The 12,108-nt window shown below is 48.1% G+C and overlaps 2 protein-coding genes across 3 annotated transcripts in view; one reads left to right on the top strand and one right to left on the bottom strand.

The window, feature by feature from the left end:
- Positions 1 to 3,985, top strand: part of TTLL9 (tubulin tyrosine ligase like 9) — a gene marked incomplete at both ends in the record, with an annotated part of 43,372 nt that extends 39,387 nt beyond the window's left edge. For both annotated transcript variants that reach the window (XM_080924815.1, XM_080924814.1), the window contains 2 exons: positions 238 to 362; positions 3,909 to 3,985. In XM_080924815.1, coding sequence (XP_080780941.1) covers positions 238 to 362; positions 3,909 to 3,985 — 202 coding nt within the window. The remainder of the gene's footprint in view (positions 1 to 237; positions 363 to 3,908) is intronic.
- Positions 3,986 to 5,053: 1,068 nt separating this feature from the next.
- On the bottom strand, positions 5,054 to 11,801 carry PDRG1 (p53 and DNA damage regulated 1). The gene is made up of 5 exons (XM_080925607.1): positions 11,658 to 11,801; positions 10,557 to 10,632; positions 9,103 to 9,177; positions 7,278 to 7,358; positions 5,054 to 6,774 (listed from the first exon to the last, which is right to left on the bottom strand). Exons 1-5 carry the CDS (start codon positions 11,742 to 11,744, stop codon positions 6,692 to 6,694), a joined length of 402 nt encoding a protein of 133 aa, XP_080781733.1. The 5' UTR covers positions 11,745 to 11,801; the 3' UTR covers positions 5,054 to 6,691.
- Between the last annotated feature and the right edge of the window lie 307 nt (positions 11,802 to 12,108).

Below are 12,108 nucleotides of genomic sequence, written 5' to 3'. Positions count from 1 at the left end.
GCTCACAACATTCAGAGGCTGGAAAGCATACAGGAGAGGGTGAATCCCTGACGGGGAGGGGCAGATTGTAAGCCACAAACTACAAATTGGGCACGCATTACTAATGAGATGCATGGGCCTTCTGAGTAGGGGAAAATAAATGTGGCTCCATTGCAGACCTGGCACTAGGTTTTGGTGGAACAGGTCCTGCCTTAGAGGTGCACCAACTGCATGTCCTTTTGCCCTCTGCACCCGCAGGCTCACAGGAAAGGAGAAGAGAGTCGGGGGCTTCGACCTCATGTGGAATGACGGCCCTGTCAGCAGAGAGGAGGGGCCTTCTGACCTATCAGGGATGGGAAACTTTGTGACCAACACTCACCTAGGTACGCTGCACCAGACAGAGTAGGAGAGAAACATCATAGGGACTGGAGGGGCCCCTTGGCATAGAAGTGAGACTGTATAAATCCAGTCTGCAGCACACCAGCTGTGCGACTTGGGTGAGCAACTTGACCTCTCAGTTCTTCATCCATAACATAAAGATGAGTAGTGTCTTACAAGTGTCATGTCCAACTTGCAGCCTGGGGACCAAATTCAGCTAAGGGTGGCAATGAATGTGGCCCAACACAAAATCGTATACTCAGAACAATTATGAGATTTTTATTCAAGTGTGTGTGTGTAAAACTGTTTGCTCAACTCTCAAGTGTAAACTTTATAGGTGACAGTATCTGGTCACAGTGTCAAACGGTTGGATGCTCCTAGTAGGACCCTGCCCATCATAGTGAGAAATTTCTTAGTTGTCCAGAGGGGGATTTCAATTATCATTAGAAAAGTTAAAGACAGTAGGACTCTGCAAGGTAGTATGTGAAGTGTGAAAAAATTCCCCATTATGGAAATTCACACTCATTGTGGAATATTTGAAAACTAACTAAGAAAAAGTTAAAACACATCCAGACATAACCATCATTAACAATCTGGTGTTTCCTTCCAGTTTTAAAAAATGCATATATTCATATTTTTGTAAATCTGGCACCGGCGTTTGGAGGCTGGCTTTCCACGTGGCTCTCTCCACTCAGGATACAAAGGGCCTCCCATGGGAAGCGTGTACTAGCCAGGGCAGTTTATGTGCATTACCATATCATGTGGTAGCTTCTGTGATGACCTCACGCAGGAGGAAACTGTCTCCAAGGGCTGCACAGACCACAGAAGGCTGTTGTCATAGAGATGGGCCAGCCTGAACCCTAACCCCTGAATGCTGGCCTTTAGTCTCCTCGGCTCAGAAGTCACAAAGCAGTTCCAGCATGGCTGCAGAGCATTTCGGTCCACATGTGTGTCAGAGTTTAGCAATACCGCTGGGCATTTGGTGTGATTTCAGCTTCTTTTCTAAATAACCCTGTGAACATCTCTCCTGTGAAACCCACTGGAACTGGCTATTTTCTTCTAGCTCCCTGGAAGCAAGATTCACTGAGCTAAAGGGATAGACTTACTAGAAAGAGGCCCAAGCCCCTTAGTGAATACATCATGTTAATTCCATTGATTGCTGAAGAAGCTTCGGTTTTTAATTTGTATTTCCTCTTTTGTCAGCTGTCCTGCCTTTTGACTGATTCTTTTTAATAGATCACTTTTATGAAGGAACATAAACTGAGCCCTTACAGGGAGTTTACTTTTTTGTTGGTTTGGTGGTGAGATTTAGACAGGTTTTTGTGTAGCCCCGGCTGTAGTTTAATTCACTGTGTAGTCAGAGTGGTCTTGAATTTCTGATCTTCCTGTTTCTACTTCCTGAGCACAGGACCACAGGTGTGTGCTAATATGCCTGGTTTTTATGCTATTAGGACTTGAACCCAGCACCTCACGCACGTTAGGCAAATACTTCATCAACTGAGCCACAAGTAGCCCAAGCTGGCCTTTAATTCCCTATGGAGCTAAGACTGGGCTTGAAGTCCTTTTTAATCCTCTTGTGTCAGCCTACAAAATGCTGGGATTGTAGGCATGTGCCACCATCCTTGGCTTCTCCTCTTTACCTGTCTTCCTCCCTCCTCCCTCTGTGTATCTCCAGGCGTTCTGGAACTCTGTAGAGTAGCCCAGGCTGATGGCAGACTTGCTGAGATCTACTTGTTTCTGCCTTATCATGCTGGGATTAAAGGTGTGTGCTGCTATGCCCAGCCTATACCTAGTTTTCTCTGGGTTACCTATAGTTTTTTCCCCCTACATTTGTAAAGACTCAACATTAATTGCTGAAGATATTGCCTGTCCCATCCGGATCCATCAAACGTACAGTAAGCATTTCCAATGTTTCTCATTAGTTGTTTTTAATTTTGTCTTGTGGCTCCTTTGAAAATGTTTCTTGGGCCACAGGGTTTCACTGTGTAGCTCTGGATGGCCTCAAACTTACTATGTAGATCAGTCTGGCTTTGAACTCAGAAATCCCCTGCTTCTAACTCCTGGCTGCTAAAATCCCGTTTCTTTTATGAGAGATTTTATATCTTTTAAAGAATTTAGTATGAGTTAGGACTAGGCTTGCTGCACCCAGCAAACACTAATACTTCAGTAGAGTGGGCTGACCTAGCCGGGCCGAGGACCACAGACTTGTAAACCCAGCTACTAGGGAGGCTAAGGGAGAATCACAAGCTCATGGTCTGTCTGCACTACAGAGTGGGTTCAAGGCCAGACTCCCTTAGTGAAACCCCATCTCAAAGTTAGAGTGCTTGCCTGCTATTTATAAGACTCTGGGGTAGAGGGGTATCTCAGGCCACAGGTGTGTTAGGTATGTCCTAGGGGACTGACACAGTAGGTTTGAGAGGTCTCGGTGACCCTTTCCTCGCCTTCTTCCACACTCAGCAGGTCTGCTGAATGCTTAGGTTGTCTTCTAGTTGCAAGATGGTTGTTCCAACAGCAGACACTGGACTTTGAGACTGAAGATCTGGCCGATTTACAACCACTCAGATAGGCAGAGAGAACCACTTCTGCAGAAATCTCTACAATCGCTTCCATGTTTTCTGCTTTTGTGTTTGGTGGTAAGGGGGAGGAGCTGCTTTGTGAGCAGGCAGGGGAAGAATGCTGATGATTGAAGACAAGTTAGGAATGTGTTCAGGGTCACCGGCTGAAAGGTTAGCAAAAATTCCAGTGATGAATCTGGAACTCCAAGGAAGGGTTTGCACTGGACCTGAAGATTTGGCATGAGGAGTGAGCCAGAACATTAAAGCAGGTTCCCTGGAATCACTTTGGAAAATGCCAAGGACTCACGGGTTGGAGTGCAGAGGCCTCAACAGCTGGGCAGTCTTGGAGGTGAGGGTAGAATTGGGGTTACTAAGAAGGAACCAGGAATCTCCGGGTCCATCCTGGTGACCATAGTGTCGGGTCATTTCAGTAGCACTCAGGAGTGTCATATATGTGCCTGGCTGAGATTAAAAAATCGGTGTTACCTTAAGAGCCAGCTCTGAGACCAAGCAGGGGAGGTTGCCTGGTGAATGTGCATGCAGAGGCAGCCGAGTGGCATGGAGACACACTTCCTGAATGTGCTGGGTAAGAGATTAACTTATGAGATATCAGGCACTGCTGGCTTTTGTGTATTTCCTTGAGCAAAGCCGAGGGCAATGTAGTCTGAAGCAGCAGCTGAATGTGACTCTGGCTCCTCACAACCCCAGATCAACTCTCAGTTCTGCTGCTAGTGCAACTTGGGGTAAATGGCAACCTGAGTTTGCTGGCTACACAGAACTCCTGAAATGGCAGGTGAACTCCCAGTTAGCATAGGCATTTGCTGACCTCTCATCTTACTCTGCAAGGTGGGTGGCGCCATCCTGAGAAAACTGATACTCAGAGGGCCAGCACAGCACAGCAGTGGGCCACCCATGGCCAAACAATGCCTGCAGCTCATTTCTTGTACCAGTTAGGGGTAACAGGCCACCTCAATCAACACCTTGTATTCTTTTTAGGCTGCATCAATGACCGGGAGGAGCAGCTGAGGCAGCTGTTCCGATCCCTTCAAGTACAGAAGAAAGCCCCTAGCTGACCTCCAGCCAGAAGAAATGAGGCCCTGGCAGGTGCCGCCCTGGCCTCTGGCAGCGGGATTCCAGCACAGCGCACCAGTCTTTACTTTCCTCCAGCTCAGCAGCTGTTTTACTGGATAGGCAGCCTCAGACTCCCTGAACAACCCCCCCCCCCCCCCCCCGCTTCAGCCCTGTTCATCTTTGAACCAGGAGCAGCCCATCTTTGGAACTGGGTGGGCTCATCTTTGACAGATTGGCAACTGGGCCCAAAGAAGTCAAGCAGCAAGTCCCACCACTCAGAGAGCACGTCTAATAAAGCACAGGCTTAGAGCCATTCAGCACTGGGCCTGGCTTGGGATGCTGCTGACATTTTGATGTCTCTTTAGTTATGGGTCCTCTGGGCTAAGAAACTTGTCTTTAATACTTGCAAATACTTGCAAAGTAAATAGTTTCAGGTTGTCCACTGGAGGTCTGAGATAGTGCTGAGTCCCAAATGTATCTACCCTGTCCTCCGCTATGAGCTAGGGCCTCCCGTATCTCAGCTGCACATGAGAACTGAAGAGGCAGCACTGCTTAGCCAGGGTCCCTGGGAAAACCCACCTCTCATTTGGGGCTTTCGGTTTAAAACCAGAAAGTAAGGCTCCAGTTGATAGGCAAGATCACAGGGGAGTCAGAGGCCTCCTGTCCTGGTCTGAGAGGTGGCAGTAAGCCTAGGCTGGAAGGCAACTTACCCCTGGAGAAGGGGCCTCCAGGGGGCCCAAGCAGCTCTACTCACCTGGGCAGTCTTTGCCCATAAACACAAACCTGGCTACCTAAAGTAAGCCTGATATTAAGTCTAGGAAAGAATCACCAGCAAATCAAGAAGCAAACCAACTTAGTGGTAGCTAAGCTACTCTAAATCTGTTCCCAGAGTCCAGGGGCTCCCAAACCCACAGCCCCCAAGTACAGACTTAAGGTTCTTACTTCCATAATACAGAAATAATGTGCTCTTTGGCTTAGCACCCTGGCAGGCAGAAGCACTATTCCAGTAGAGAAATTATGTGCCAGGCAGACCCACCAGGTAGGTGCCATCAAAGTGAATTGTTGGGTTTGCATTTTATTCATATGGTCTGGAAGTTCAACGCTTGAAAGGGTTGAATACAGTATTACCTCCCCTTTCACCCTGCAGTTTGTCCTTCAGCGGCCGCACAGCATCTACCAACAGTCAGTAGGTCAAACATTCCTCAGCTCTTGCTTTGCTGGTCCCACCTTGGGGGTTCAAGCACCTCCTTCAGCCTGAGCTAAACTGTTGCCTTCCCCTGAAGCTGTGTTCTTCTAACTAGAGCCCAGCGCAGACTTGTGGCATGGTCTGGTCTGCGTCTACCATGAGAATGCCTGTAAAAACCAAGGAAACAAACCTTCAGGCATGGACCAAATTTGCCTTATATAAATAAGGCGTTTATCTTGATTGACACACATTTTAAAAATATTCCTTGAAGGTATCAGCAATATTCAAAATATTTGGCTTATTTCTAATTTCTGATTCCTGTTTTTTGAGACAGGGTCCATCCTGGAACGACCTCTGTAGACCAGTCTGGCCTTGAACTCAGGCAGTGTGTATGACAACTGGAATAGAAATTTCTACCTACCTCTGCCTCCCAAGAGCTAGGATTAAAAGTGTATACCACCATACCCGACTAGTTCATTTTTAAATATTTGTATGGGAATTCTGCACGTATGTACATGTGTGCACATGTACTGTATATGCCTGTGGAGATTAGAACATATCAATTTCATAGAACTGGAGCTGCGGATGGGTATAAGGTAGTGTGTGAAACTTGGTCCTCTGAAAATGGCAAATGCTCTTAAATTCAGAGCCACTTCACCACCCTGTTTTCAAAAAACCTATGATGCAGCAAAGGTAACAGACAGAGGTCTGTCTATTCCTGATATCACACACTTTAAGGCAAGAGCCACCCCCATTTTTAGGTAACACTCCCCTTGGTGAAGGACAGAATAACGTGACAACTCAGAGCTCAGTTACTGTTTACTGAGCAGCAGGGAACAGGCCAGTTCTGCTCTCACACCACACTCACTATGATCTCGGGCCAGTCAGGCAGGCCCTGCTCAGAGGTCAGGAGGATGCTCCTTGTCTCGTCACATCAGGAAGGATATTGCTTGCTGCCCTGGGCCAGAACTCCGTAAGGACTCCTACCTCAAAAGCAACCACAGGATGACTGGCACCACCTACTACAGAAAGGCAGCTGAGGTAAGGGGTGGGGAGGACAGACAGACTGGAGCACTGGGTCTGTGTCACCCAGAAGTGAGCCATCAGTCTCCTGCTTTATTCCAGTTGCACACACACTGCCTGAAAATGCCTCGCCAGGCAGAAAACTGGAATGAAGCTCCCCGTCCGCCCTCTCCCTCCATCCCTGGCCAGGCCCATGTGAACAGCAGACTACTGTTGAGAAGTGTCGGCTGCAGACATTCTCACACACCCACACACCTACTGACAGCTGCCAGGGTCTGTCAATAGGTCTTGTGTCTAAGCTCTGGTGGCCAGGCCAAGCCCACAGAACAGACTAAGGGTTCTCTCTTGTCACAAAGCAGCCAAGCACTAAAAAAAAAAAAAAAGATTTTGTACAGAAGCCACATTCCTGATGCTTGTCCTCTTAACCAGACAATCTTGTCCTTGCAGGTCTCAAGGCTGATGAGGGTCCTAGTCGCAGGTCCCCATTCTGCTGTGAATCTCATCCTTTCAAGATGACCTTGAGGGCTTTAAGCTCATCCTGGTTGAGGGGGTTCAGGTTAAAACCCTTCAGCTCTGGTTTTCCTGCAAGGAGTAGAAAGTCACAATCAAATCCCCCACCCAACCTACTGCTGGCTGAGGAGCCAGGCCTGGAAAAGTGGTAGCCCTGCATTAAACTGCCAGCTCAGCCTGAGAGGTGCAGGGCTGACCTCAGCTTCTGCACTGCATAGGCTGATGCAGACCAACACTGCTCCTGGACTAAATAAACCTGCACAGTCCTGACCGCTGCCGAGACTCCAAATTCCAGTCAGACCTGGTTTACTCATAAGCTCTGACCTCTGAAGTCTTCTTGAGTTCTTCCTGTTCTAGCTACCCTAGTACCTGGACCACGCAAGATCATCCCAGGCAGCTCAGTGCCTGGGAAAGGACAAGAATAAGCTTCACAGGCCCCGATGCCCTATCTCTGAGCAGCTACAGACTCTTTGTTCCCTTCTCACTGACTACCTGAGTGGCTTTCCACACCTGCTCTCTAACATTCTCTCAATAGGTTCCTCCTTTCCCGCCTTCCAGCCCCAGCAGACCAATACCTTGGGCTTCAAAGAGGCGGTTAACTTTCACTTTAAGTTGACTCCGGAGCCTTTCTATTTCTTTATCCAGGTGCTCCTGGTCTGCAAAAAAGTGCAACAGGCAGACAGGACAGAGTTTTGTTACAGAGAAGAACCCCAGTTTCCACCTAACACCCTTGAGAGTCAAGGCTTATAGCACACAGGAAGAAAAAGGTGTGATGATTTGTATATGCTTGGCCCAGAGAGTGGCACTATTAGAAACTGTGTCACTGTGGGCGTGAGCTTCAAGTCTGGAAGCCAGTATTCTGCTAGCAGCCTTCAGATGAAGATGTAGAACTCTCAGCTCTTCTGCACCATGCCTGCCTGGATGCCGCCATGCTCCCGCCTTGATGATAATAGACGGAACCTCTGAACCTGTAAGCCAGCCCCAGTTAGATGTTGTCCTTATAAGAGTTGCTTTGGTCGTAGTCTGTTCACAGCAACAAAACCCCAAGACAAAAGGTAACCTTAGAGACCAGCAGAGGCAGGGCTGAACACTAGAGGAACACTACTTGCTCAAGTTCCTGAGCTGGCCCAGAACAAGGCCTGTCATTCAGTTGTTCAAAGAATGCTGACTGGCTGGCTCCTGGATGGCTGAGAAACTTTACAAACCCAAGTTCCATCAAGGACCTGTGAAAATGTGGCCAATGGGAGAGCCTGCTGCTCCAGCATAACCATGTCTGCCACGGTGGATAGAGGACCAGACTTCACTGAGTGCTGGCACAAAGACACCCTTCAAAGCTATCAACCAACTGCTGTGAGGGGCATTCTACTGGCCATCACTGCCTGCCTGCTCTCATTCCTGATGAAGAAAAGCCCTGACTAGCTGTACTTCACAGCTTTGGTAACGGGTTTCTCACTATAAGCAAGAAACTCTTTACAAACTTGTTTAGTCTATATCAATTTGGGAGAAAACTAGAACCCTAATAAGAGATTAGACAGCATCTGTGGGTCAGCAGCACACAACACCAAATCCTGAACTCAGGCAGTTAACTCTAAGTTTTCAGCTGTACAGTCTCTGGTCCATTACCCATGCACATTGACCCTTAATTTTAAAATAATTCTTAAAATGTATTATTGTGTGTCTGGGTGTTTTGTCTTCATATATGTTTGCAGACCAGGGCATGCCTGGTGCCCAGAGAAGGGTATTGAATCCCCTGGAATTGAAGTCACACTAGTTGTGAATCACTATGTGGCAGTTGGAACTGAGCCCTGGTCTTCTAGAAGAGCAGCCAGTGTTCTTAGCATGAGCCATCTTTCCAACCCGACCCTTCATTTTACCCACACTACCTTAATTTAATAGCTGAAATTTCTGCAGGTTTGTTCTAGTTCCATGTATAAAGATATCCTGTCTTCAGGAAAGGCAACCTTACTGGTCTTTTTGATCCACATGTTTTCAAGGACGTGAAAGAGGAAAATGCTCTCCCACTAGGCTTTGTCCCCAGTCACACCTCCACTTCCAGCAGGGCACATAAATAAAAGTTCACCTGAGTGCTGGGTGCTTGCTCTGTCAGTGCTTGCTCTGCCAAGTGTGAGGACTAAATCTCCAGTACCCATGTTAAAAGCCACACATGTTAAGTGTACCTATAATCCCTGCACTAGGGGACAGAGACAGGCAGATGCAGAGGGCTTGCTGGCCAACCAAGGTAGTCAAAGAGGTTGAGAGACCCCACTTACTTCAAGGTAGGAAGTAAGGTGGAACACACTAAAGGAGAATAGACACACAGAGGCTCATGCAAAACTTCATTATCCGTGACCCTTCACAGCTATGGATGGCCTTGACCAATGAGATCCCAGGACAGCTTACCTTTCTGGATCATTTCCTTCGTTTTAAGGTGAGGCATTTTGATGAACATGTTCCCAAAGCAAACCATCACATCTTCTGAAACAGCAAACAGACATTTCTTCATTATGGTTTGAAGCATTATGCTTTTTGAAGCACCTGTTATCTGGCAGGCACTGTTTAGATGTTAGGAACAGAGCAGAATAGGCCAGCTAATGCTCTTGTGGAATTCATGTCATAACAAAAGATGGGGAATGAGCAAAGCCATTTTTCCACATACCACTAAGAACTAGCATGAAAAACTGTAGTGACAATTTTGGCATTTTTGTTTCTTAAGAAAAAAAAAAAAACTACAGAAATACTGTAAGAATAGGCTTTCATTATAATCGCAGGTGTGGGATTGGGCTGCTTCAGACAGACTGTCTACAGCAGCTGACTGTGATTGGCCTCATGCTCTGGTATGACTTTGCCAGCTGCAGACAGTTTCTTCGTGTGTGATGTTTGGAATTTTAAGGACTTCTGAGAGGGTATAATAATGCTAGGTGCCCCCTTTCCAACCGCTGACTTTATTCAGGGACCTTTTTCCTCTCCCCTCTCTTTGTTCTCTCTTATCTAGTGTTAAGGGTTGGAAAGGTGAAAGAAAAGGGGTGGGGAAGGGTGGAAGAGAGAAGAACCCAGAGTAGCAAAAGTTAATTAAAAACAAACCAGTTAATTAAAAACAAACAAAACAAAATAAAACAAAAACAACAAAAGCTGTTTAAAAGTACTGGGGATCATTAGGGAACGGAGTCGCTGAAAGTTGGTATGAGACTTCTACGCAGATGTGACATCCAGGTGGAGAACTGAGGAAAAGTAGGACACCTCACCTACAGTCATGTGGGAAACAGGCTGACAGCCAAGGGACCAGTGAGTGAGTGAAAGTCGGGGTTAATATGGGTGTGGGGCTGGGTCATGGGGTTTCACTCAGGTGAGATAAGCCAGTGAAAGTCCTATATGCCAGTGCCCTTCACTGTGGCGCGAATGCTCACCTTCCAGACTGCTTCATGTCATCCCGCTTGCTCAAACTACCAGCCACAGCCACCTGGCCTCATCTCCTCCCTCCTGAGCAGTCTCAATACCCACCCATGCCAACTCCATCTGTGGCTTTCTCACAATTTTAGTTATGTGTTTGTGCTGCTTTTCCTCATGTGGAACAGAAGGGCAGAACCAATGCTTTTGTGTACGGTGAGCACTCTGTATCTGCCATCAGTGAGTGATGAGCTAATGGCCTGTCACTGAAGTGAGCAGCTAAAATTCTGAGTCACAGCATATGCCTGACCTGCAACGCTTGCTCGCTCTTCTCCACAAGCTGTCTTAGTTTCCCATGAGGGTGAGTCACACAGTCCCAGCCTCCTGCCTGGTCTTTACCAGGGATAATGAAGTCCTTCAGAAGACAACCGAACCAGCTTCCAGGGCTTCAGTATGGATGTCAAACTTACCAGAGACACTCAGGTCCTTCTGTAGGGCCCTCAGGCCCTCTCGGTTCTGATTTCTCTTGGTGTCCAGATCTACAATCTGAAAACAGCAGCAGATAGGAAATCAGCTGCCTCCTGCCCCAATCTGAAGAAACAAGGTATCATTTCTGGCTACATTCCAATGTCTTGCCTCACATGGATGGACTCAGGTATGAACTGCTTCTTTACCCCCTCAGCTTCCAGCTCCTCTGCTTGTACAGGGCTTTCCTGCTCCAGAGAAGGCGATAGGGAAATGTTTGCTGATTGAGTCATTTTGTATCATCCATTCAAACTTGAGAGTGTACCAGGGTCACCAGAGAGTTGAGTGTCTCCTCTAGACAGTGATTATTGACAAGCTCCTGTTAGGTAACTCTGACAGTCTCACCAGACATTCAACCATACTGGGCTGGAGCAGCTGTGGCAGGGTACCACTATGACAACTAACTACTCAAGAGGTGACTTTCTGGGGCTGCAGCTAGTGAACCACCAAGTCTTCTCAAAAACAGACCACAAAGAGTCATTACAGTCATTCTGACAGCTTTTGAAGACCATCAAGTACATGTCTCACCCATCACTACCATCTGGTCTAAATCCAGATCAACTAAATGGTTCCCTGCACTCTAGAATGCAACCAGAGAGATTTTTAAAATGTAAATGCACACCAGAACTTAGGAGGCTGACGAGTATAGACCGCGGATTGTTCAAGGCTATCCTAGACGACACAGTGAGTTCGAGGCCAGTATCAATCAATCAATCACAGTTCAATGATAACATCCCCCAGGACGAATTCTCTTTAGGGACTAACCACTTACCACAGAACCATAGCCAAGCACTCCTTTCGGGTCTACGGAGCCCTCAACCATGCCCCCCATGCACGTCACCACACTGCCGGGACACGTGCTGCTCACATCTCAGCAACCTGATTCACGATAGGCCTGAGGGTATGGATCCGGGGGTCCAGCAATGACAGGACAGGGTGAAAGGAAGGTGCTTTCAGGCCAGGCCGCTAGGAGCAGTGACGCCGGGAGGCCTAGTGAACTACCCCGCGCACTTGCGTAGGGCGCTCGCGGCCGCCACGTCTCTCACCTGCCGCTTGTCCGAGAGCACCGCCTCTGCCAGCTCCTCCACTTCGACCAGGTACCGCAGCACCCGCTCTGCCTCGGGGGACAGCATGGTGCCACTCACGACTGACAGGCACTGCCACAACTTCAGCTCGGTTCCTTCCGCGCACGCGCCGTTCTGGACTTCCGGCACGCCTGCGCAGTGAAAAGAGCCTGCGCCTCAGCGGGGCTCCAGAGGGGCGGGTCAGGCTTTGGGAGCGGGAAAGGCGCGCCCCCTGCAGGCTCTGAGGGATCAACCCAACGCGCTGCCCTTCTCCCTCCGTTCAAAGGGTTCCTGGGCATCCACCAGGTTGGGTGTCAGGAACGCGGCTGCAAATGAAACGTCCTGGCTCTAGGAACATCATCCCATTGGAAAACAACGAACACGGATGGCAAAATCATTACAGATTATAAAAGGTAGCGATAAGGGCGTTGGA

Source organism: Micromys minutus, assembly GCF_963924665.1.
Source record: "Micromys minutus genome assembly, chromosome: 11".
Lineage (NCBI taxonomy): Eukaryota > Metazoa > Chordata > Mammalia > Rodentia > Muridae > Micromys > Micromys minutus.
This window is presented reverse-complemented; position numbering and strand designations above follow the sequence as displayed.

Excerpts from the sequence above, each read along its gene's own strand:
- PDRG1 (XM_080925607.1), bottom strand. The coding sequence starts at position 11,744 with ATGCTGTCCCCCGAGGCAGAGCGGGTGCTGCGGTACCTGGTCGAAGTG. Across the intron at positions 10,633-11,657 it reads TGCTCTCGGACAAGCGGCAG|ATTGTAGATCTGGACACCAA; the intron begins GTGAGAGACGTG and ends TGCTGTTTTCAG. Across the intron at positions 7,359-9,102 it reads GAAGGAAATGATCCAGAAAG|ACCAGGAGCACCTGGATAAA; the intron begins GTAAGCTGTCCT and ends ACTTTTTTGCAG.